This window comes from Amphiura filiformis, chromosome 4 (genome assembly GCF_039555335.1).
Source record: "Amphiura filiformis chromosome 4, Afil_fr2py, whole genome shotgun sequence".
NCBI lineage: Eukaryota > Metazoa > Echinodermata > Ophiuroidea > Amphilepidida > Amphiuridae > Amphiura > Amphiura filiformis.
In genome coordinates this window covers 83,320,523-83,347,931 of record NC_092631.1, presented here as the reverse complement: position 1 = coordinate 83,347,931, position 27,409 = coordinate 83,320,523, and the positions used below count along the sequence as shown (strand labels likewise).

Here is a 27,409-nt window from a genome sequence, read left to right as displayed (position 1 = left end):
AGCTCAAAATAACATATCTATTTGTAAATATAAAAGAGTGAGAGAAGAGCAAGGAGGGAGAGAGACTAAAGGAAAGAAAGATTGTCAGAGATAGGTGCATAGTGAAAGAGGTACAGAGATAGGAAAAGACTGATAGAAAGAGACAGAGAGAGGGGGGAAAGAGGAGAGAACAGAAGGAAGGGGAAACAAATCAAAATGACAACCATCATTTTAATTGCATTAACAGGGTCAGCTAGCATAAAGAAAAGAGCATACCATGTAAGGCACCACTATTTGCATGACAGTTTTCTCAAACTCATTGGCATATGTTTATAAAACCATGGACCACTCCAAAATATATATCATATCATGTAGAACATTGATTTTTGTTTTGTGTATAATAACCAATTACAGGTTGTTGAGACAGTGGTGTGGCATTGTGAAGTGGATCTATTAGCTCCATTGAGTACATCAGCTGTGTCATTTATGCAGGAGTCTGGAGTCAATGTACAGACTAAGGAATCAGCACATAAGTACAAGAATGACACCAGGGAAGAGGTGTGTACTATAATATCAGTCAGAATTGATGAGATATGCTTAGATTTCTTGTAAAACCATATGTGACATGTCATGTCAAAAGGAGACACTTTTGGGCAGGTTATCAATTTTGAGGTTTTTACATATCTTAAATATAGAGATATTTCCTCCACAATGCTGTTTTCCCCAATGAAATCGGATATTCCTAAGCGAAGATATTAAGATCGTAAGTTACGGTATTACAAAATTGGAAATTGAGATATCGGCCTTTAAAATATTATTGACAATGTTGAGAGTAGGATTTATCTTGAAATGTGTCTCAAAAAATACAAGATGCCAGTTATATTCTGGTCTGAAACTATCAGACAATATTTTTAACATCAATAATATCACAAATTCGCAACAAACCCAAATTGTGAAAACTTTTACGATCCTGCCCAAAAGTGTCTGCTTTTGACATGACACGTCATATATGATCATGTTTTGATTTTGTGGGAATGCATCTTACGTCTATTCATTGTTAATTATTTTCCTCATATCAGCTCCCCATTTGCAACATATGAGAGTGAGGCAGTCAAACAGTAAAGAATTTCGCAAGGATAATCATGAGACAAAGTGGTCCATTTTCAAGTGACACATCCAAAGTACAGAATTATGCTTGTGATGCTACTCATAATCCATAAAATGTCTTTTACTAACTTGATAATGATAATGCAATGCCTGTATCATGCTCTCAAGAGGCAAACTGCTGCATGATAAGACACTGGTAGGCCCTGTGAAAATGCTACCATGCAGCAAGTCAGTCATGGCCAAAATCACAGTGCCACTTGTGATCTGTTTGTCTCTAGCTCTGGTAGTGCTTTGAGTCTGAGCATATAGTGACTTTCAATTGATGTACATGTCCAGTAGCTTTTTCTATAGAGTGAGCATGAAATATGTGTAATGATTGCTTAGCTTGAGACAACCATAAGAGTAAACAAGAAACAAATATTAACTTTTATCATCTGGATTAATCCATGTATTTTTGTGTATCAGGGTCGTATATGCATACCAGGAGCAACTCATCTCACCGTCAAGTTTGATGAACGATGTTCAACAGAGGAAGCATGTGATGTGTTGTCAATTGCTTCTGATCAGCCACTCAAACATGATCGCCATGCATTCAGTGGGCCTTCAAGTAACTGGATAGATTTTGAAATTCCAGGTAAGTAACATGAGGTCGCTTGAACCAATAGCCATGTGTACTTTAGACTTGTAGTTTTTTTTTGTCATGGTTGAACTTTGTTCAGCAAGATACCTAGTAAATACTTCTATTTTCTGTACAATAATCCAAAATCAGTATATTATAGATAACTTTAACCACTCTCTCTTGGTAAGTTGGTGTTTCCAATTTCTGGGCATGCCCATAATTATAGTATGGTTGTACACACAAATTGGAGAAAGTGCACTTTGACATAATAAATAGGGGCCTAATTTGGAGTCTAGTAATATCATCAAATACCAGCAGATGATGGCTGAATTTGGGTAATGAAATTTAATTTGATGACATAGAATTTGACATTTCTGGTTTTTTTTTTATCATTTTCTCATTTAGGTGACACCCTGTACTATAGTTTCACCTCTGATAGCAGTAATAATGACTGGGGCTACAAGTTTACTGTCATTGGCAATCAGTTAGGAAGATTTGAGACTGGCTATGTCATCATGAGTACCATCCTGGCGCATCCAACACTTCACCAGTAAGTATTGCTAATATGGGATTGTCATCCATCATAGAGCTGGATAACTCAGATGGTCGAGCACTGGCCATACGTACCAGAGGTTGTCGATTCGAATCTTGCTTTGCTTCCTTCATTCATTTAAGTAATATTTCCTTAATATTATTAAATCTAAGTGTGAAAATCAGTGAAAAGGAAGTGCATTCTAACATGATAGTTTTCTAAAAAGGTCACAATTGTCAGTAGGCCAGTACGTCAGCTGTTTCGCATAATGACATAATATGTATTACATGTAGCATGTTCTTTTTTGTTTCTTAAATTTTATAATTTTAAGTAACTTTGTAATGGGGGTCAGATACATTCAAGCTTTGTTCTTTTTGTCCTCCATACCATATAATCTTGTAATTTATATTCTTTTGATCTTGGTGAAATAAACTGAAACTGAAATGTTATAACATGTTATTGTTAATACTTTGTTTTGTGAAAGCCATAACATGGTTGTTCCGTCTATCAATAAATCTCTGTTGTCTCTTTGCAGACAAATTCCCATAGATGAGTTATGGAAGTGGTTGATTCATGTAGCCTGTCACCAGACATCTCAACATAGACTCAAGGTGCTACAACTATTACTACAAGTGCTTCATATTGAAGCTAGGTAAGGGAACATTATACATACAAAGAATGGACTATTCCAGTTGAAATCCATACACCCCCTATGGAAAAAATGACCTTAATCTTTCACACAGGGATTTCAATGGGGTTACCTGAATGATGACTCGATTTGAAATATACACCCCATGTGTGAGATTAAGGTCATCTGGTCATGTATCCCATAGTAGGCTTGGGCAATATCGTGCCCCGTGATATATCGCGATATTAAATCCCTATCGCGATGACGATAATAGAAATAGTGACAGGCGATATACTTACATTTCATGGTCTCTCATCCACCTAAAAAGCCACGATCAACTACATATTCAATGTTCATGAGGGCAGCCGTCATTAATTGGTCTCCCATCCACCTGAAAAGCCACAATCAACTAAATATTCAATGTTCATGAGGGCAACAGTAGCGGAAACCTGGAAACCATGTACAATAAATGGCGGCAAATGGATTCATACTAGTTTTAAGCAGGGGTTTTAATATCGTTTCGGATATAAAGAAGCTGTTTTGAATGATGGCAGTGGATTGAATAAGTACCGGTATGTTTTGTACTTGTTTATTTGTGTACTTGTTGCTTCACTGTTTGCCGGGCCGTTTTGCACCCGTATACCAGTGAACTTCTGATATGGCATACATGCATGTATGGATAAAAATATCGTCAGAAGGCGATATCGCGATATGTTTTTGGCTGCGATATGCTAAAGACTGGCGATGCCCAAGCCTATCCCATAGGGGGTTGTGTGGATTTCAAGATTTCAACTGGAGTAGCCCAATTCAGGTGCAAAACATGTAATACAATGTTGCATTTGGAAGAAACAGACGTTCTAATAAACATCAAACCTGATTTATACCAACACAGATGAACTTTCATAAACATGTATACCAACCTGATGGTACCAATCATTTTGGTACAGTCTGTATGATGGATGAAGGTGAAAGATCGTTTATTCCACCTTACAAGCCATTATGGCATGTAAAATGCAACAATACATGCGTCCCTCAACAGGCCTGCCACATAAGTCCAAAGACTTGTGGCCAACTCACAATCATGGCCCCACTTCTGTATTACACAGCATATGTCCTTGGGTGTTATCTTTCTAGTAACGTGCATGCATATGTTAACTTTTTCCCCAGACAACAGATATCAGAATCACCAGAAGCAGGGGCTTCAGCAGCGGGAGCTGGGGCAGCAGCAGCTTCAGTAGTACTCTCCACCCTAGGTAAAAATGGAATAGTCCATCCTGACCTGACCTTACTGAAACCACTGTGGCTTCTACTAAATAAGATGGACAGTCAGCAGTCTTCAGACAGTGCTCCTCGATGTCTACCTGCAGTACACAGAGCTCTCACAGAACTCTTTTTGTTAGCTGAAAAACAGGCACAGGTAAGATTACTCATTTATGGTAAAATACAACTTATTAGGCCTAGACAATGCATAACATTAGATATGGGACATATGCCATATGTGTAAAGCTGCTTTAGAAATTACCAAAAATACTAAGATGGCACTCGCTAGTTCCAAAAGCTTAGCCATATGAAAAGGACTTCTGTAGAGAAAGATTAAATCTTACTCATGTTTTCCGACCTAGAGTACCGAGTAATTTCAAATCATTCATACTAAGATATGTAGAAAATGTGTGGATTTAATTTTGGGGTTTGGTAATTTGAAATGATAAATATTTATTTGACTTGTTTGTTGGAGCATTGGTTGTAATTTTTCACCCATTACCTGTGTAATTCCTAGCCTCCATCAGGGATGTACTCACATTGGGGTATTCCAGTTGAAATCCATACACACCTATGGGAGACATGACCTTAATCTTCCACACAAGGAGTGCAAATTTCAATTGAGTCACCCATTCATGTAAAATTTGATATTTAAACCCCCTGTGTAAGATTAAGGTCATGTCTCCCATAGGGGGTGTATGGATTTCAACTGCAATAGCCCATTTACAGTTCAGTGTGTTAAACAAGAAGAACCTCGGAGCAATATAACAGGTTGATGTCTTGGTCTGTTGGGATTTGAACAATCTTTTCATCTGATAATGGGTGGCTTTTACCTGTTGAGAGCTCTGAATGGGAGAAAATCAAGCCAAAACTTGGCCAAAAGTATGGCTATGGTGGCTTTCCCTAGGACAGTCTCCTATTCCCTGGAACAGGGCCCAAAGCAGTGTTGCCAGTCTTCAGGAAATTTACTCTGATGATCCTGTACAAATGTATGGGCAAAGTACATTTTTCAAGAAATATTTTGCCATTTCAGGATTTTTTAAGCACATTAATTCAATCATATGCAAGCCTTGGAGGATCCATGCTGATTCCTTGGCCATAGTGCTGTTGATTGATGCCTCACCCCACTCAAGTCTTAATTTGAAATTGAGAAGCTGGTGCACTGTGATTGTAACCTTTTTCAGTAGTTCAAGTCTTGAACTTAATTAAGAAAATGATTTCAAATCACTGATGTTTGTTAATTTTCATTTTATATATAGGAATGGAATGTCCATGAAGACTATGTGATTGCAATGATTGATGATCAACAACTCAAACAAGTTGCTGTCCAGGTAAAGTGCATTCAACTATTGAATTTAATAGATACCCTTCTTGGTTTTTCATATCAGAAGAACATACAGATATTTATTATAACATTTACTGTATAGCGGGGGTTTTAAACGACCTACACATTAAACACTATGAGTCAATAATATTTTTATGAGCTTTTTTTTTAATTTGGGGCTCTGAAATTAACCTCAAAAAGGTACCTCAAAGGTACAAATTAAAAAGGGACACAAAAATGACGTACCATACAGTGAATCAAGCTCTTGTATTTCATCCATGAATCAAATCTATTGTCTATTAACTTTTGATGACATTTACCTCACATTTGATAAATATGCCCATACAAATGACAAATATGACCATACTTGGGTATTGTTCCATATGTAATATTTATAAGGTTCTGAACATTCCGGTCAAATTATGGAGCACTTCTCATACCCTCATTAGGTTAGTGTTAGACAATAATATTATATTTGAGGTGACTCTCTTGAGAAGATGTAAATTGATTTATATGACATCTTAGGAGAATATAACAGATTAAGTGTATAAGTGTATATTGATTGATTGATATATTGATTTATTTATTTATTGATTGATTGGTGATTGATTGATCAATCGATCGATCGATTGATTGATGGACAGAGTGCTATGGAAGCACATCACAGGAGTCTGACCTACAGAATTGCCATAAGCAAATCGAGTAAGCTGCTTATTATTAGATTAAAATAATTAACCCTAACGCCCTAAGGGCTTTTTGGCGACAGGAAGGGAAAGAAGGAAAGAATAAAAGAGAAAAGAAGGAAAGAAGTTGTTTGCTCTGGGTGGGATTCGAACCCGAGACCCCTCGCATGCCAAGCACTCGGTCGGCGACACTTTGCCACGGGTCTTGGGCTTCGCTGGCCAGCGAAACCGTGCCTACATATCACTTAGGGCGATTGCGTCATCACACCACGTTGGATGCATGCACGAACAGCGCATATATCAAGTAGTATTTTGTAGTATTCAGGTTCTGCAATTGTGTCACAGAATAATAACACCATATATTCTTTTGTTTTGCTGTTTTCTTCTCCAGGCACTTCAGAACATAGCTGCAATCGGCCTAGCATTGAATATCCCCAACAAAGCCAGCGAAGCTTTCAAAGAACTTGGTCTTATCAAGAAATCCTACCCAGTACCGACATTTAGTCTCAATTCATTCTATATCAACTGATGTTATGTGACCGTACATCATGAATGGGATGTGAATCCTGGCAGGTGATTTGCTTGAAATGATGATGATGAAGATGATGTAAGAATGGCAAAAAGTAGAGCTGTCAATATACAAAATGGCAAACAAAGAATAAAAGCTGATGAAAATTGATCACCTGTACTTTAAACAGTGACGTACCAGGCAACATTTGCAAGGAGTGGATGCAATTCACTGCCAACATTACTTAAGCGAGACAAAATTAACGCTAAAATGTGTCAAAATCAAGATAATTTTGATCAAAAATCAGCCAAAGAGAAGGTGCACATCACATTATGTTGGTCCTTTTTGTCCCAGTAATTTGAGCCGAGGGAGCAACCCCCTAAGATGATATTTGGTGTAACTGCTCCATTAATTGTTCAAATGGCATAAATGAGTTGATGTAGTTATGATAGCTGATGCCTTTTTGGTCTTACAACCTGGATCCGCAATGTAAAAGACTGTCCCAGTGTAGATTGCACACATTCAGATTAGGTTCCAAATTTGACAGTCATATTTGTGTGAGAATCAAAAAATGTATTTCACTTTGATCTTACTTAATTTTTAATGCCAGATTTTGTATTTCTTATATTAGTTTAACATTTTGCATGTGTACACCAATTTATTAGCAAATAATAAACAAAAATAGAGATATATAATTTTAATTCATTTTAGAATGTTCTTGTCCAGCATATCTAAATCAATGAGAGGATATAGGTTGGTTTATTCAAAGACAGTTGTCAGGTTGAGTGGCTTTATTTTTCAGCATTCACTTAACCAACTCCTGACAAGGTTAATACTAGTCTCAGGATGCAGTGGGGACTGCATCAGACAGCACAGATCCTGTGCTAGGCATAATTGCTTCATAACAACTCATTTGTGATGGACGGTCATAATTATGTTCATGTACCTGTCGGATCACCTTCAATGTTTTGTCTTATACATTTGGCTGACTTCACTTGTATTCTGTTCATATTTTTGATATTATGGTAATTTGAAAACTTGTGTTCAAAAACACTTTTCACATACATATTTATTCACAATTCTTTGGATATACACCAGGCACAAAAAGAAACTCGTCAGTTATATTCATCCTTGCTGTTCAATAACTTGATGATTTTGGATTATTTTGAAATATACATTTTGTTAATTGGACTTATCTTTCTCATTTGACACCCTGTTCGTGAACATTGGGCAAGAATTGACCAAGATATGCTCCTCCAAACTATCAAACCCCAAAATGAAAAGTTGCAATTTAACGATTAAATTGTGCCTGTTACACTGTGTACTTTATTGATTGGCCCGTGGTGCTTGTGTGCAATACAACGATGCGTTCCCATTGAAAATCGTTGAAAATGCAACTTTTGCTTTTGGGGTTTGAGACTTTGGAGGCGCATATCTTGGTCAATTCTTGTTCGTTTGTCACAAACAGGGTGTCAAATGAGAAAGCAAAGTCCAATTAACAACATGTATATTTCAGAATAATCCAAACTTATCAGGTTTTTGAACAGCAAGGATAAATATAACTGACGAGTTTCTTTTTGTGCCTGGTGTATAACTAATTACAAAAATCTGATTTTGGTAGATATGAATAGGGTATTAAAGGAGTATTTCGTGATCCTAGCATCCTCTTTTTATGACATTTTTCACTAGATATCCACGAAAAAAGCTTATTCCCAGAATTTTAGTTGATTCCGATTTGCATTTGCGAGTTATGCATGATTATGTGTATTACACTGCTCCATAGACAATCTGTTGTAATTTTGTTCTGGTATACCAGAACGAAATTCAAACTTGACGATATCTTTGCTAAACGAATTAAACTGCAAGAACTATTTTGTATATAAACATTATGTAGCCAGAGGTTTCCAGTGATATAAAAATCTCAACTTTTTTTGAGAAAAGTGGGGGATGATGCTGTGGATCACGAAATGCCCTTTTAGGGGCAAAAAAACTCAATTGGCTTAAAAATGAGGTATACAATTATTATATTGGGGTACTAATTGTTACTAGCATTGATCAAATTACAGTGTCAACTATTAATGTGGTAGCACCACACTCAAATTGTTTCCAAATTTTGAACACAAGGTTTGTGGCAGTCCTGAATCATATTTCTTTCCATAGCCTTGTTTTTCATACTTTATTCTTTGTAAACCAGTACATGATGTATAATATTAATTGGCAACTATGTGGTAATTGTTGTCAACTACTTATTAGCCTGATGCTACATGATGTCAGCGTCCCTTTGAGTTTTGGTTGGATTGTTGATATGCATCGGCTATATCCAGTGTCTATAGGGTGTTCACAGATTTGGGGTCAAAGGTCATCTACTTTGCCTGATGCTACATGATGTCAGCATCCCTTTGAACTTTGGTTGGATTGTTGACATTTTTTATTTTTAAAACCTTGCAATGTGCAGAAGGCAAGAAATACTTTGTATATAAAATGCAATTATTAAATAACTTGTCTATAATGCTGATTTTGTAACATGCAAGCGGGGATGAAAAGAAGTACAAAACCACATACCATATGTTATCTAATTAATACCCCAGGGTCATAGGTCATTGCATTTTATTTTTATTATTAATTATTATTAGAAGTTGCAAACATTGATTTTACCCGCATCAAAAACAATCTCTTTTAGTGTTCCTACAGAAATGAATACCCTGTTTTGAGAGGAAAGATTTAACATTGTATTTTTTGTATTTTGAGATTTTTTTTCATTGAAACAATTGGCAGGATAGTATTTATTAGACTGGAGCATTTTTAAAGACAACAGTGAGTATTGCAAACTTGCCTCTTACCTTCTTGTCATCTTGTGTGATGGTTTTGTTTTAGAAGCCGTCAATGGTTACAACGCTTCATTTTGGATTATTAGTACAATATATTTAAGTTGTTATTTTAAATCCTTCAAAAATTATCAACATGCTATTTAGCAACATAACCAAAGGTGTCATGAAAGTTTGTTGCCATTGTTTGGTTGTGTTTATCAAACCGATTGAATTGCAGTTTGAAACAACATTTTCTCAAAAAATTGTCTGCATTTGTAGACCATCATACATTTTCTTAGAATAGTATATCCAGTTACTCAGAAGTTACCAGACATAAACTTAAAATAAAAATTGTTGAATATTGACACAAAGTTGTCAAATACGTTGCAAGATACCGTAAAACCTTGTCTACAAGCATATATAGCATTTTTGAGGAAAGCTCAATTAATATTAAACCAGCATGAATATGCCAATACAATAGATTGGTCTTACAATAACACTTGTTTGTATATGCTTGGATCTGTAATTTATCTGCTCAAACTCCATAATGGCACCTGCATTAATTTAGCTTTCATCAGAAGCACTCTATATGCTTGTAGACAAGATTTTATGCTATTTTCCCTGAAATCAATGTGGTTTTTAAAAGCTTGTGAAACATAAGCTGTCATTTTTATGCATTTTGTGGTGTATGTAACAGGTCATGAGTTGGTTTCAATGTTAAAAGATTTATTTTTATAATACACTGGAATGATTCTCAAGTTGTCTTGCATTATGATAGATATAAGTAACTCTGCAAACAGTTGAGAATATTATGAATACCAGTTTTAAATTTTTTGATCAGGCCAGGATTCCGGGTTAGTTTAAAGTAATTGAATTGTGGTTTTGGTATAGGTCATGTTTTGTATCAGTCAAAGCACAGCCAAAATACTGCAAAGCACAATATTTCACACTGCAAACTTTCTACAATTTGTAAGGAGCCACAATTTTTGCAGCATATAATTTTTAGTGCTAGCTGGGATGAATGTATGGGATATGGTAAGCTAATAGTAAAGGATCTTCTATTTCAAAAACACAACAAATATTGTTTATACTCAGCTTTTTCAATATATATTATAAGAGAATATATTATGTTTGTTAGATTAACATCCTTAAAATCCTTTGTAATTGATAAATAATTTATTGGTGATTTCAATGTTAATATGTTTGTATGCAACATAATTTAAAGTGTTTATTGTGTCTTGATAACTTGCCGAATATTTGTACATTTTTGTTTATTTATGAGGACACAAATCCGACACATCTGCTCCAGCCTTGTGTGGTTATAATAGCTGGTAACAGGATGGTTGAATTTGTTACATATTCTAATGCTTTTCCAAAACATGCTCAGCCCTCAACCCCATGTTACTCATTTGTATCTTCTTGGTTTGAGGCCATTGCTGAGTGAATCTGTTTTCCCCACTATATTGTAGGAATAGACCTATATAGTATTTGCCATTTTAAGCAACAAACACAAGTGCTTGTTTTGACCAAATATGGAACATGGTGGTGGATGTAGCAAGTTTTGAAAAAGCAGTTGTCAAGCAGCCACTACTGAACTGGGACAGTAAAGACCCAATTTAGTAGCGATTTAAAAACAAGTAGTCCAAAAAATAAACAGTTTGTACAAAAAACTTTATATTTTATGTTATATGCATGTGAATTTTGTTCACAAATAATTAAGTTCAACAATAAAGACAAATAATTACATTGAGAAGTTATGTTATGTCTTATTCAGTTTTATTAAAGAAGTCCATTTTGTCAAATTAATTTATGAACAAATAAGAGTAGATATTATCATTATGATCACAGCATTCTGATGAATAGCATCCATCTGATATCCTCCGCGACCGCCCAACAGAAAAAATTAGAAAACTTTGGTCGGTTTTTTTTTTCAATCACTTTTTTTTCCAAACTTTTGACAGTATCTACATGTTGGACATGTTTATGTGTTATTCATTCATTTTATTCATTAAATAATTTAATTAAAACAAGTGAACTATTTCCATTTAATTTAGTCTGAAAACGCACAATGTTTAACCATTTGTCAATACTAGCCTTATCAAAATGGAGGAAGAGCCCATGAAAAAAAAAGCATCGACCTACCTACCTTCTAAATTTTTGTCTTGGAAGGGCAACCGATTTATTTTTTGCCTTATTGTACTAGATTGTAACACATTGTTTTGTTTGTTTGTTTTATTTCTTCTTTTGCCTGGGTTACTCATTCAGTGGATGTTTTAAGGTATCCTCTGTTCTTCCATGAGGCCCATTGTGTTGTCTACCTCCCTTGAGACCCTTCCCAGAATCCTTTGCAACATGATACATCACCACATTACATCAAATGACACTCCTTATTACTTTTTGCAGGTTTCCTTTGTTTTCATGTTGAGAATAGACTGGCTTAACATGTGTCGGTAGTCACAAAATCAGGCCTTGTCTTTCGAGGCGAGGGAGAGCGATCACTCGCCTAAAATGAAGCTGAGGAGAGCTTGCCTACATTTGGTGTAATAATAATAATACAAGTGATTAAAATCACTCGTCTACAGCTCACCTGACAAGATTTGAGGAGAGTGATGTCACTCAAAAGACAAGGCCTGAAAAATTAACATATTTTGCAAGATCTGGATGTGACCCATCACCCAAATTTTATTTCATATTTCAAGTTGTCAATTTTATTTGAATGAACACAGCTGCCAACAGCATGACGATCATCAGCGTACACTGTGTGATGAACGCATATGCGTGATGTGAAAGTGAATCCAACCATACCAACTCACTTGGTTAGTATTTTCATTAAGTATCCAAGGTTGTACATTTGCATTGTTCTTTGAAATATGCACAGGTGAGATTGCGGTGGGATCGTGTACAGTTAATGTTGGCAGCTGTGTTCATTCAAGTGAAATTTCTACTACAGTCCCCAAGCTATACTGAAACCAAGTAATCAATGAGCACAAATAGTTCCATTAGATAATAATAACTTGTGCTTTTTTATAAAATACATCAAGTAATTCTCTCTTGAAGTGTCCATCACACATATCACACTGTCGTCTGCTAGCATGCGTATGTCAAACATGGTTTCTGAATTCCACTTCCTTGCTTGCATAAAGGTCACTGTCTATAGAGATCTGATAGCTATCTGTTACCATAGAAACAAAGTTTCGACTTCCTTTGATGGGTTGATTACTACAATTACCATATTCATTCCAATAAGCGCCCATGCCCCAATAAGCGCCCACCCAGGGTATTTCCAATTTGTTAAAGGGTACCATTAATGTTGAAGTGATGGATAGATGTCAATACAGTGCAGTAGCTGGTGAATTAGAAGTAGTGTGTAAACTTGCAATACATTTTTTGCATCAGAAAAGCTACTAGAATGCCTCAGGACCCTTTTATAACATACATAGATTCATCTCTAATAAACGCCTGTTAGGAAAAAATTAGGTAAATCATGTAAAAATAAGTGCCCACCCAAAATGACATTGTTAAGCACCCTGGAATGAATACAGTAGTAAACACTGTAAACATGCTCAAAATTGACAAGTGGGGTTGTGGTTTTCGAGAGTCAAAGTGATAATGCTCTAATACGATGCAAGGTAACATTATGGCGTGGATGTTCCATCATAACTTGAGAACTTCAATGCTATAGATGGCATCAGATTTGGCTTTGGGAGTCTCAGTGATTGGTGATGGCAGTGGATGTTTCATCATAACTTGAGAACTTCAATGCTATAGATGGCATCAGATTTGGCTTTGGGAGTCTCAGTGATTGGTGATGGCAGTGGATGTTTCATCATAATTTGAGAACTTCAATGCTATAGATGGCATCAGGTTTGGCTTTGGGAGTGTCAGTGATTGGTGATGGCAGTGGATGTTTCATCATAATTTGAGAACTTCAATGCTATAGATGGCATCAGGTTTGGCTTTGGGAGTGTCAGTGATTGGTGATGGCAGTGGGTGTTTCATCATAATTTGAGAACTTCAATGCTATAGATGGCATCAGGTTTGGCTTTGGGAGTCTCAGTGATTGGTTATGGCAGTGGGTGTTTCATCATAATTTGAGAACTTCAATGCTATAGATGGCATCAGGTTTGGCTTTGGGAGTCTCAGTGATTGGTGATGGCAGGTTGCTAAGCATCTCATGTACTGCATCTACTTCATCATGGTAATGCGACTGTTGAGAAAGCAAAATGTACAGGGAGTTTAGATGATGTTGATCACATATCTAGAGGAAATATTATGTATAAAGCACAGAAAATAGGATTTTCAATAGCTTTTTTTACCACAAGCAGCAAAAGTCAGAAGTTGGGAAATAAACTACTCACATAAAGAAAGTCCGCACTTATTTAAGCCGTTCTAAACCAAAAAATCTTGTTATGACAATTTGATTGATAAGGTCGTGTGCATAATCTTGTTAGCTCCCATTTGAAGCTATTTGATACCAAATTTACTACCAAGCACTCTAAATGCACAGAGATTGATACCAGTGTATGAATTTTGTTGCATTTGTTAAAGTTGCAAATAAAAAACGGACCATGTGGACCTGTAGAGGGGAATGGCAGAGCACGACCATTGACATAGCCCGAAACAACCGCAAGGTCATATTGATTGCATCATGCCCTAGTATTCATCAGTAAAGAATTATAACAATCCATGCGTTTTAAATTAACAATTGAATAAAGCAAGCACTTGGGATAGTCAACACGGGCCCATTGTGGGCAAGCAAGCTTGACCACATTGCCACACTAAGCAATTTCGACCAGACTATTGTTCGTTGTTCAAATCACATATTTTTAAAATGACCAAAAATAAATAGTGAGCACTTATTTCCAGCATTAAATTTATTTCTTTTAAAAATTGGAAGTTGCTCTCTTCATGTTGACAAAATGTAATGATAAGCTTACCAATGTTTCAACAATTTGATTTAGATTGACAAGTAGTACCCTGGCTTCAGGAGACAACACCAGCTGTGAGTAATGGGCATCCAGAATCAACATAATCCAGTCAATTACCTGATGGAAAATACCACAAAAAGGAGTCACTTAAAATTGTGATAAGATTATTTTGAAGGAAAAAAGCATATTCTTTAGTCATCGACACATCACACACACTTCGTTTGCAGAATTGCAGTCTTTAGTCATCGACTAAATATCACACACACTTCATTTCCAGAATTGCTGACTTCATGTGTTTCTTTAACAAAAGTTACTTCCCTTATAAGATGGCTAACCACAAAAACATCCACATTTAAAGGGCACATCGTACAAGCAGTTGTAACACGCGAGTCATAAACCGCTAGTGATAAAATGCTGCTAGCGTTTGCAGTCACTACTAGCATTAACTCGCTGCTAGTGAAGTAGTGATAAAGTTGCCTTCAAGTCAACTGCTTGAGACTTGACACTAAGACACGTTAGTAACCTATCGACCATATATCGGCAATTATTCACTTTTCTGATAATCGATGAAAATTATGTCTCAAAAAATGCTACCCTTCTATTGACTGCCTAGTATGGTATGCCTAAGGGTCCAATCTAATCACATGGGCTGCATTAACAAATCACTGGCTTCCAATTATGTCTATGACAACAATCCACTTGCCCATGTGACTTTATTTAAAGAACTAGGAGTCTGAAACACTAGCTATTTTCTCAAATCAGAGGTTAATACAGGTATAGAGAGCCTCCTAAATAGTGGACTTGAACTATTAGATTGCGATCGCTACCTTTTACTCCTATTAAACATTAACCATGAGTAATATTGAATTATTTTAATCAATACTTGTAGCAAATTTTGAAAGTTTTTGCACAAAAACATCAAAGAAAAGACTGTCTGTACATCAACAGGAAACTGGTATCCTTTGTCCAAAAAGAATTTATGTAGCAGACAATTCCCATTCACCCTCTAGCTACAACCCTTTGCTGTATTTGAAAATGCAAATACCTGAAGTTTGACCCTAAAGGGTATGTATAATCTTATTTCAAAGACTAAAGGTTTGTGAAAAGGGACTTTTTATAAACACAATTGAATATGACCTCATCAGCTGTACATCCCGATTTCTGCAGACAACGCTTCATTCTCTGATTAGTACCAAATGAAACTTCTACAAGTTAGGTTAGTAGAACAAACTCATTTCTTATAGATAAAACTCATTTCTTATAGTGCTTATTCAATGGATATAAGTTATCTCACCACATTAGCTGGTAGAGTCTGTTCATCATCAGCTATCGTTGTATTCAGTCTGTAGTATAGATAACGTAACAGCACCTGTTGATATAAATAGAGAAACAACGACATACACCAGTAAACATCACAAATACCAAAAGGATAACCACTGTGAATGCATGAATCCCACATGATGCCATGATGCAATCACCCTAAGTGTCTGAAATTAATTGACAACCTCTGTAGATTAAATTCAGACTTCCATTCTTCCCATGGTTCATTTAGAATTGGGTAAATGAATCATGAAAGTACTCTGTCCTTCGGAGGGGACGTTAAACTGTCGGGCCTGTGAAAAGAGAGCCATACCTGTACATGTATCTCGCAGCTAGTTTAAAAAACAGTAGGGTGTTAACCCCTGACTGTTCCCAACCCGTCCCGGTGTTCACATGGACCCCAATGAAAATAAGCTTCAATACAGGCTTTCTTGGGGAAACCCCTGTGGCTACAGGTTGGTGATTGTGTGCTTGGCATGCGAGGGGTCTGAGGTTCGATTCCCGAGGATACCAAGCCACTTCTTTGTTCATCTTCTATCCTTTTTTGTTTCTTCTTTAACTTCAGAATAGCAAAAAGCTGTGTTCAGTGTTGGAGTTAATATACATCATTAAAAATTGTCACAATTTACACATGCTCACGAATCCACATTACTATGAACCACATTACTATGAAGTGTCCCTATAGAACCCTAGTGCATTCACCAGGGGTACAGTAGAAACCATGACAAAAATACCTTTGCACCGTCATTTTCTAAATACACAAAAAAACCTATTGTCACCCTCTCCAGTCAGTATAAAACAAAGGGATATGGTGTAGTTATCTATGATTCATCAGTATAAGTAAATTACAACAATGCAATATGGACCTACTATTGAATATTGGATTCAGAAATCGCTAGTCATCAAATACTGAGGGCATCTGCACAATCCCTCCCAATGTTCAGTCATAGCTAGCGACATAGCAACAATTCGATTTGACACTACGTAGTGACTTATCAATCAGATATCAGCAATTTCTTTTCTGATAAGCGACGGAAGTTACATCACAAAAAACACTATGCTCCTTGCAACTGCTGAGCATGATATAGACATAAGGCAACTGTGCAGAGATATTCTGTGGTTAACATTTCCTATCCATCATACTAAACATTGGAGATGTTTCTGGCTTTAATCACATACTTAGTGCTTTTACATATAAAAAATAAAAAGTGATTGACATTCTGTGACCAAATTCTGAATTTGTTGCAACTTACCATAACTTGTTGAAATTTCACTTTGGCTATGCACTCTAGCATGAAGATATCATTCATTGGACACTTCAGAGTCAAGTCACTGAGAATGGAGAGTTAAGGAGGTTAACCTAATAAACACATCACACATTAGCTGTTGATGACAAATATTTTAGCATTACTATAGTTTTCAGCAGAGAACTTCAGAGGTCTGTAAATTTGGCGCAGTTTATGGCATATACGGAAGTGGGATTTTGATTGGCTAATTGAATCATGTCATCATCACATCGGCACCCCTGGTCAAGCTGCAAAGCAACGCGTGACCTTGTTTTTTTTATGCGGTAATCAGACAGGGCAGGCGGACACCGCTGAATTAATTTGCTGAATGGTATAACATTTTCCAGGCCCAGCACATAGCATTACAAGGTCACAACCTCTATTGAGATGCCGCCACTTCTGCCACACTGTTGATCTTATTATCAAACAGTGCAATGTCACTACTGGGGCCGAATTGGTTTACCGGGCAGACTCAATACTGACTGTATCATCATTTATGTGTAGTTTGCCAATCGAAAACACACTAGACTTATAGAATTTTGGTATCGTAAATATTTGATTTGTGGTGTGTTGTTTGTGGACCACCGCTTATTGCAGAGTAATTCTTGGATGGATGGTATGCTTTTTCTTTGAAGAGGAGGGGCCTTCATATTTACCTGGCATATTCATAACCAGACTTGTTCCATAATCATACAAATATATAGTTCCAAGTAGCCCCCCCCCCCCCCGGGTATCCCTAGGCTCAGCCTACAGAGCAAGTCCCAGGGCCTAACAAGGCTATCGTCATACTCATAAGTATAATTATCTGTGGCATGGTTCCACAATGAGCATATATGACCAGATCTGATCCAATCAATAAATGAAACCGAGATATAGGCTAAAAGTGAGGAGAACAAACACTGAAAATCAAAAGAAATCAATATTTAAAAGGTTCATAATTTTGCAACCAAGTATTCCAAAAACCCGCTGATTCAACATCAGCAAGTGTAGGTACTGAGAAAGTTAGTAATGGTTGTGACTCAATTTTCAGAATTTCCGCCTTTGGCCTGAAATGATCTGATCAGGTCACATATTAAGTGATGGCACACTACATCCAGGTATTTTGCAGATGGGAGCCTTGCCGTGCCCAGAGATAAGCTCTCACTTTCTGGTTGACCCCGCAAATTCTGTTTTACAGTACCGTGGTCTAATGATAATCAATAATACTGCTAGACATGTATGGGACAATCTGGCACTATTTTTCTGCCATGTTGACCCATAGCGCACTACTGGGTCACTGCCAAAAACGGGGGGAAGCAAACCACCTAGACTCCTAAACCCCATTAAAATATCGCTAATACTGTCTGGAAGTGCACACATCAGCGATTGTATGTTCGATAACAATTAGGGTACTGTATAGTATATTGACTGCAACAGTTTGGTTGAAATATGGTACATACAAAAAAAGGATACATTAATTCTGCCTTATCTTCAGCAATGGGGCAACGTTTGGGTGTGTCCGATTTGCCACTGTCATCTGTATCTGATGAAAGATCCCTAATAGAAAATAAACAGAAAACATATTATTAACTGCAAGCAAATTCTGTGTTTTCATTTGGTTAAGTAGAAACATACATGTAGATATATCTATAATCCTGTGGACTTTTTTTACATCAAGCATATCTAGGCATCAAGAGCTGCAATCAGGGAGGCGGAGGCCAAGTCACCTGGTGAAGAAGGTTGAATAGATATCAGGGTATTTTTACAGGACAGGCAAATGTAGCCGATCAGGACCGACTATAACAAGGTCTTTATCATGGGTCATCTGCTACGCCCTTTCCAGAGGAACCACCTGTAGAGATTTTGAACCTGGCACTCTTGCACCATATTCAACAACTTTGACCAGTGTGCAACACTTCTCCCTATCAGTTAAATGAGTTTGCAACACTGCTCCCATTGTCCTTTGGTGGATCTCTTCACACTCCCTCAATTCACTGTTAGGCACAGCCATGCTGCCAGCAGATCTGTGAGACCCTCAGGCTCCAACATTAAGGGGTGTGGAAGGGTGAGGCAAAGGGCACAGTTTGTACTTCATATAGACCACTTGACATCACTGTTTATCAACAAAGGTGAGGGACTCGTCTTTCGATAAGCTTGAACGAGTGGCTACACTGTTCAATGGCTTTCATGTACTATATGAAATGTGGCGGGCGATTTAAAATGCACATGCCCTTAGCAAACTACGATGCGTCACGCACACTGCAGGGCAAATAACAATGGGAATTGCTATAATGCGCGCGCATACTGCCGGGCAATGACGTCACATGCCAAGTGGTCTATACCCAACACAAATTGTTTCAATCACATTCATAATTTTGAATTAAAAGTTTGTACTTTTAAATTTTATGGAGCAAATTGTCTAAATATTTGTTTCCAATATTTAACTTCTAGCTTCATTAACATATTATTTTACACTGTCAAAATGTACCATATTCATTCCATTAACAGCACATGCCCCTATAAGTGCCGACCCAGTGATTTTTCTACACATGATGATCCTCTATCATTATGTGCAGGATCCAACTACACATGTATCGAACACAGAACCGTCTACACATAAAATCCATATTTTAGGCCATTTTTTACATATGCAATTACATAAATAATATAAAAATAAGAGCTCACCCAAAATGACTTTAAGTGCCCTGGGCAGTTAATGGAACAAACAAGGTACCTAATCACCATTTGATTCGTTAAATAAAGGTAATTAAATTAATTAAGAATTACAGTAGTGTGTACCCATTGTTAATCAATTGCAATAACCTCTTTACATTACAAATAGTGCAATGAGGAAATGGATGGGTCACTTGCGGTGTGACTAACAGGCACTAACAGGTGCATCTCATCGGACCAATAGGCATATTTCTCCCGATTGATTTCATTACTTTAGTAACGGCCTATATCCACGTCCAGATACTAATTTCGGGTCCTCCAATGTGGTAGCAGGACAGGGCTTGGAAGAAGCGAATGATGGGTTTCCAGATTATGGGTAGGCCTACCTAACTACCGAAGTAGGCCTAAGCATCACAGCTACAAAACAAAGAGAGTTGTTCATAGTAGTTAAAAAGTCAGGGCAGGTATTTGGGTAACGGGTGTTGGGTAATTAGAAATAGGCCTATCACGAGAACCGCCCCACCCCGAGAACCGCGAAATCTAGTTGTATATAATACCAGAGTTGATGAAGTTCAACTTAAATTTAAGTAAAGTATATATCCTAATTGTTCCAAGTTATGTGCAATGAGTCAAGCATTTGAGCATATACAAGCATGAATGCAGAAGTGATAAGCAATTACCCTGATTGTCTGATCGCAATCACAACTACAAGACAGTAGACCCATTGGTCATCGAGAGCGTAGAAGGGGTGAAGATTTTGCCCTTCTTCTATGAGCTTGATGATCAACATCGCATATCCAGATATCTGAATTAGGAAATTTACTTTAGTGAAATATTGTGTTATCCAATATTTAAGCCCATTGATAGAAATGACATGAGTGTGATTATTACCTTAGTATAAAGTCAATTACTAAAGCCAGTGTACTATCAGGAATATCCTGCATATGTTGTAGGCAGCTAATAAGTACATCAATATCACCTCTTTCAATGACACATGACACAAAATCTGTACAAGAACTGTGAAAACAAGAAATGTTGAAAACAAAGAAATGATTAGTCTGATTCTAATAGCAATGGGGATTAATCATGGTGAATTGAAAATGTGTATCATATGTCTGACACATTAGCAAACTGAAAAAGTAGCAAAAGCATATGACAGGAAAATGAACAAGCACTGACAAATTAAACAATCTGTGTATACCCAGATGAGCAAGGTTTGAATAATGTATCAAGCTGACAGGCACAGGGCTTTCCAATCTTATGAGAAAATGACCCGGCCCCCAACTCAACACAAATGTTGGCAACCATGAGAGTTACCAAATCTTTTAAAGACCCCTTTGCAATGATTTTTCATCAAATTTACCCCCTTTTTCATGCAAAATCGAGGACAAAATTTGGTCAAAAAAACAATCCCTTTTTTGTGGTTTTCAATGACTAGAATTTCCAACACCCCTTTTCAATGACTAGAATTTCAAACACCCCTTTTCAATGACACTAAATATTGACATAAAATTACCGGATTTTCCGAAGTACCCTTTTTATCCAAATTTCGCGGACAGTGCAAATTAAATACCCCCTATTTTGCTGATTTCACGGTCAAATTTTCCCAATTTTGCTGTCCTCGCTACTGGTAAAAAAATTACCCCTTTTCCGCGCTATTTGGTAACTCTCATGGTTGTCAATTTTTGTGTTGAGTTGGGGGGGGGAAATGATTAATACATTGGTGTTTCTAGAGTTATTATCCAAAGTAAATCTAGATTAGAACTTTTTTCAGTGTAGTTTCTGCCATAACTCAAATTCTCAAGAATACAGAAAATAATCTGATTGTGATTTTCATTTCCTTACGATAGCAACAGTAACACACACATGAAGATTTTTGAAAATTGCACCAGCTTCTAAATTATTAGATTATGCAATTTATCACTTTTTTTAACAATGCCCTACCTGGCTGCAATTAGCCCAGTCTTTACGATATCCACCAGCCCTTCCTTAGGCCAGAACTTCTTATCCTCAGCACATCTGTCACATACATGCTTCAATATACTATGGAGCATGGTGGCCTGGTCAACATGATTGACAGGTAGCTGCTTACTGGACAATAATTTGTATACTGCAGATTTAAACTGTTTGGCTGATTTTATCTGATAGAAGAAACACAAAATCAAACAAAAATTGATTTATCAATCCGAGTAGGCTAGAATAATTTCAATTACGGCAAGCATGAATAAAATTGCCATCTTTAGCCTTATGGTGGTACTACACCCCTTGATAAATTTTGTGACTAATTTTGCTTTTTTCTCAAAAGATAACTACATGTTGGTAACAAAAGTTATGTATATTATAGGAGTAAGGAATCCAATTACTTCACTGAAATTTCAGTGATTCAAGACCAGTGGTTCATTATATATGTTAAGAAATGAGGTACATTCTAGTGGTATCTCTTTTCTTATCATAAATAACACACCGCTTGTCTTGAGTCACTGAAATTCCAGTGTAGTAACTGGATTCCTTGGCCTTGCCCCTATAATATACATAACTTTTGTTACCAGTGTGTTATTATTTTTTGAGAAAAAGGCAAAAATAATCACAAATTTATCAAGGGGTACAGTACCACCTTAACTATGCCTTAATTTGATCTGTTTTGGTAATGTGAAGAAACACACACATCAAATGTTACTTTATCTGATTCTTTGTTTTAGGGCTACATACATGTTTGTACCATCATAATACCATCATCTTGTGATACCATCATAATCTTGGGATTGTTAACTTTATTAAATACTACAGGTTACATTATTATTTGAATATTTTGAACCATGCCAAAATTAAATATCATACAACACATATACAACATTGTAAATGTACTGATAACAATGCCCATACCTTCTCTTTGTTGAGTATATCTTGCAATATCCCATGGTCTCCTGCCTGGTTACCATCATCCGTTTCCATGTCACCCTCAAATTCACCCTATAAATCAAACAAAAAACATGTTTCTTGTTCTCTAATACTGACACACCTGGGATTCACTAGAAACCATCCATTTAATCAACTTTTCACCCTGATGATATTATGTATATATCATGGCTATTTTTTTTTTTTTTTAAGTGTGTGAGTAGAATATGAATCCTTTTTTCTTGTTTGTTTTCTGTCCTTTGTATGTTTTGTATGAGTGTGAGTGTTCGTTGTCTTCGTCCATAGTCTTTGCCTCGTCTGTCTCTCTTTGTACCTGTTGCTCAAAAAGAATATTTTGATTATGTAATTATTGTTCATGATCGTTGGGAACTGATGGCTCATTATGTATGTCTTTTCTCCCTCCATCAGTTCCAAGCACAGGGAATAAAAAAAAAAAAAAAAAAACTTTTCACCCTGATGAGGCAGTAACGACAGTGTGCATTTCAATGAGCGCAGCAGATGCTAAAAGCACTGGCGTACGCACACACATGATTAATGACGCCGCATAGATGTGTGCGCATAACAGCTGCCTCAACACGCTGACGTCACTGCCACATCAGGGTGAAACTGACAATAGTACAAACTGTCTGCAGAGAGTGATATTATGCAATATTTTGCAGTAAAAAGCTTGTTATGCCCCATTACAAATGACGGAAGGTCACTCTATGAAACAAAAAGTCCTACTATTCTATACACCATACTATAATTCTAATTCAGTTGGTTCATCTTATCAAGAATACACCCAATTTGATTGGTTTTCAGCTATAAATTACGATACAATAGTGGATAGTCATTTAAGACAACAAGTGGGACGACAGGCAACAGCGGCACGCTTGTAGATCCTTTATGATCGCACAATAATGTGTTTGCGTAATACATGTGCGTGAATTAAGGCGATTTGGTAGCTTAGATGTTCGTTATGGTTCTGTTCATTTAAAACAACAGCTAATATTTTTATCATAGTGGATACCTGCTGCGCCTGCATCCACTTCTCAAAATATTGGTCAGCCCATCCATTATGACACAATATTCGATAGGCAAAAGACAAAATCCTATCTTTTATTCTCTAATAATTGTTTAATGTCTTAGCAGTAATTTATAACTCTCAGATTAATATTGTACCTGGTCATCAAACCTCCATTGTTGACCTATGACCGGAAATCTGCTCCTTTCTTCAGGCGCCGCTTGCCTACCCAATGCCACTGATAAAGTAGAGGGTGCTCTCTCAACACTGAACGCATGGATACCATGATTAGTCGATACCCATAAATGATTTGATGCATAGATGATGTTTGACACAGAGATTCTGGTTCTGTCTGTTGAGCTTTGGAGTGACTGTTTAGCCAGGAGGATGTTGTACTTGGTATCCCATACACAGACATGATCTGAAGAGTAGGTTAGAATGGCTATTAGTAATTTTGTTCACAAAAATCTATCAAATATAAAACCAAAACCTTGCCACTAAAACAATGTTTCCAAATTTGCAGTTGTATTCTCCAGTGGGTTTCATATGAGTTCTAGCAAAAACATGTATAACAACGCCCCATAGGATACTGCGTAACCGGTGTGGTTACTACAAATCACTATGTTTTTGTTCATGCCATTTTTTTTATATATATGTCAAGACATATCAAGGCATTAACAGCTGTTATCATTACGATAAAGCTGACGGGTTGGCGCCTAGACAGCTATTAACCTCCTTTTTGAAGCTGGTCTGTTTCACAATTCCAGGAATGTGAGGCGGGAGTGCATTTAATGTGCGGGCTGTAGATGGAATGAAGATCATGACTAACAAGGTTAGATCTTGGCATCTGAACTGCAAGGTCGTGAGATCTAACTGAGCGGTAAAATATCTTGAGCGTTAAATTCCACTGGGGTAATGAAAAAATATGAGCTATGATGAAGTAAAATAGGGGGTGGGGATGGGGCTATCGACAGGGTCAAGGACCTTTAAGTTGTGCTTTAAGGTAGGCTTATCTTGTTCATGTACACATAAGTAATAAGAATCAAGCTTTCTATTTTACCATACCTGTATATTCCCCTTCTAGTCCAACAACAGCAACAAGTGACAATCCTATACTAGCAACTTTGACCTGGAATATCGCAAAACAACAAAATAGCAAATTTATAATCACTCCTAACAATAACAAGACTCAACTTTTAAGTACCTTTTCAAACACTAAACAGAACAATGTATCCAACACAAAAATATAGTGTACCATAATATTGATTATTCCAGTTGAAATCCATACACCCCCTATTATATGGATGACATAACCATAATCTTCCACACAGGAATTGTGAATTTTCAAATGGGGTTACATGAATGGGCAATTTCATTTGTAACCTACACCCCCTGTGTGTGAGATTAAGGTCATGCATTTCAAAGGAGGTGTATGGATTTCAACTCAAACAGCCCATTCTAACTCACCTGTTTTGCATGTCTATTACTAGAGAGTTTCTTGAGTACAGGCTGGCAGGATAATATCTTGCACTGTGGCAATTCATTATGTGATATACTGCACTCATAGAGGTCACCGTCACTTCCTGCAATGTCAACATAAAAAGACGTCAAATATTTTATCAGTGAAAATTTGTTTCACCTGTTCAAACTAAATTTCTTAATTGTTCAAAGTTACTTGTCATGTGCCAAGCCTATACAAGGGTGAACATTTAGGGATTCAATCATGTTTCACCGTTATTCATCACTGTTTAACAACCATGCGGCTGCGTCGTCAAAGTAAACCATGCAGACACGCCAGATACAAAAACTTGTACACCTCCTTTGATTTCTCTGTTGACATCAGCAATAAAACTACAGAATAAAACAGCAATATTTAGCCGCTACCTGCAAAATACTGAATTCAACTTGTAAACTTGCATAAGCACACCGATTCCAAGTCTCGAAATCATTCGTAACTTTAAAAAGACGAGTCGTAAGTTCCAATTCACTAAACTTACATACGAACGGTACCCTAAGCAATAGGGATTTACTACAGGGACCCTTCGTAAAGTTACATCTAGAATTGGGTACAACAACATCTCTCTGAAATTATTCCAATGATGATGTGACCATAGTGTTTATGAACACAGGTAAAGTACTGATCTATTGTATGTCATTTATTAAAAGCTTGTGTTGATTCATAAAAACAAAATGTGTACACTAAGATGTTATACAAATATTGACTGCCCAAGAGGAATGGTCAAAACTATTGCTCTGAGTGATCTCAAAACCATACTATTTTCCCAAAGCAAAAGTTTTAAGTTAGAGTATAAAATACTTGTTTCGTGCATACACACCTTGGCTGTTTTATTTTTTTATCACATAACTGTTAAAATTAAATGGCATGTGCATCGTTATTGTCATTTGAGCTGCAGTGTACTGCATTTTGTGAGTCAGAACTTTTCATGCCATTGTACTTACCTACTGCATGCATGACCATTTGGCTATTAATGGTATGAAAGCTTGTATGGAGTAATTTACTAGGAGAGTCTACAGACACCCTGATCACCTGCTTAGCTGACTGATTCATACTGGGACTTACCTACTGCATGCATGACCATTTGGCTATTAGTGGTATGGAAGCTTGTATGGAGTAATTTACTAGGAGAGTCTATAGACACCCTGATCACCTGCTCAGCTGACTGATTCATACTGGGACTTACCTACTGCATGCAGGACCATTTGGCTATTAGTGGTATGGAAGCTTGTATGGAGTAATTTACTAGGAGAGTCTATAGACACCCTGATCACCTGCTCAGCTGACTGATTCATACTGGGACTTACCTACTGCATGCATGACCATTTGGCTATTAGTGGTATAGAAGCTTGTATGGAGTAATTTACTAGGAGAGTCTATAGACACCCTGATCACCTGCTCAGCTGACTGATTCATACTGGGACTTACCTACTGCATGCAGGACCATTTGGCTATTAGTGGTATGGAAGCTTGTATGGAGTAATTTACTTGGAGAGTCTATAGACACCCTGATCACCTGTTCAGCTGACTTATTCATACTGGGACTTACCTACTGCATGCATGACCATTTGGCTATCAGTGGTATGGAAGCTTGTATGGAGTAATTTACTAGGAGAGTCTATAGACACCCTGATCACCTGTTCAGCTGACTTATTCATACTGGGACTTACCTACTGCATGCAGGACCATTTGGCTATCAGTGGTATGGAAGCTTGTATGGAGTAATTTACTAGGAGAGTCTATAGACACCCTGATCACCTGCTCAGCTGACTGATTCATACTGGGACTTACCTACTGCATGCATGACCATTTGGCTATCAGTGGTATGGAAGCTTGTATGGAGTAATTTACTAGGAGAGTCTATAGACACCCTGATCACCTGCTCAGCTGACTGATTCATACTGGGACTTACCTACTGCATGCATGACCATTTGGCTATCAGTGGTATGGAAGCTTGTATGGAGTAATTTACTAGGAGAGTCTACAGACACCCTGATCACCTGTTCAGCTGACTTATTCATACTGGGACTTACCTACTGCATGCATGACCATTTGGCTATCAGTGGTATGGAAGCTTGTATGGAGTAATTTACTAGGAGAGTCTATAGACACCCTGATCACCTGCTCAGCTGACTGATTCATACTGGGACTTACCTACTGCATGCATGACCATTTGGCTATCAGTGGTATGGAAGCTTGTATGGAGTAATTTACTAGGAGAGTCTATAGACACCCTGATCACCTGCTCAGCTGACTGATTCATACTGGGACTTACCTACTGCATGCATGACCATTTGGCTATCAGTGGTATGGAAGCTTGTATGGAGTAATTTACTAGGAG

The 27,409-nt window shown here is 37.1% G+C and overlaps 2 protein-coding genes across 5 annotated transcripts in view; one reads left to right on the top strand and one right to left on the bottom strand.

Annotated features, from left to right (window-relative positions):
* The window catches only part of LOC140149594 (zinc finger ZZ-type and EF-hand domain-containing protein 1-like), an 81,753-nt gene extending 74,027 nt beyond the window's left edge, over positions 1 to 7,726 (top strand). Inside the window, exons 70-76 of the mRNA XM_072171671.1 lie at positions 394 to 537; positions 1,552 to 1,720; positions 2,111 to 2,255; positions 2,773 to 2,889; positions 4,033 to 4,282; positions 5,385 to 5,456; positions 6,524 to 7,726. Coding sequence (XP_072027772.1) covers positions 394 to 537; positions 1,552 to 1,720; positions 2,111 to 2,255; positions 2,773 to 2,889; positions 4,033 to 4,282; positions 5,385 to 5,456; positions 6,524 to 6,661 — 1,035 coding nt within the window. The 3' untranslated portion in view covers positions 6,662 to 7,726. The remainder of the gene's footprint in view (positions 1 to 393; positions 538 to 1,551; positions 1,721 to 2,110; positions 2,256 to 2,772; positions 2,890 to 4,032; positions 4,283 to 5,384; positions 5,457 to 6,523) is intronic.
* Positions 7,727 to 12,446: 4,720 nt separating this feature from the next.
* LOC140151531 (nucleolar protein 11-like) lies at positions 12,447 to 26,741 on the bottom strand. 4 transcript variants are annotated; one of them, XM_072173905.1, is made up of 12 exons: positions 26,618 to 26,741; positions 25,020 to 25,135; positions 24,618 to 24,681; positions 23,711 to 23,973; positions 22,517 to 22,603; positions 21,578 to 21,774; positions 20,525 to 20,650; positions 18,434 to 18,517; positions 16,949 to 17,027; positions 15,670 to 15,744; positions 14,385 to 14,492; positions 12,447 to 13,654 (listed from the first exon to the last, which is right to left on the bottom strand). In XM_072173905.1, exons 1-12 carry the CDS (start codon positions 26,724 to 26,726, stop codon positions 13,532 to 13,534), a joined length of 1,431 nt encoding a protein of 476 aa, XP_072030006.1. In that variant the 5' UTR covers positions 26,727 to 26,741; the 3' UTR covers positions 12,447 to 13,531. The 4 variants fall into 4 exon arrangements, with proteins under 4 accessions (XP_072030006.1, XP_072030005.1, XP_072030004.1 ...); XM_072173904.1 differs by lacking the exon at positions 26,618 to 26,741 and adding an exon at positions 26,376 to 26,523; XM_072173903.1 differs by lacking the exon at positions 26,618 to 26,741 and adding an exon at positions 26,134 to 26,252.
* Between the last annotated feature and the right edge of the window lie 668 nt (positions 26,742 to 27,409).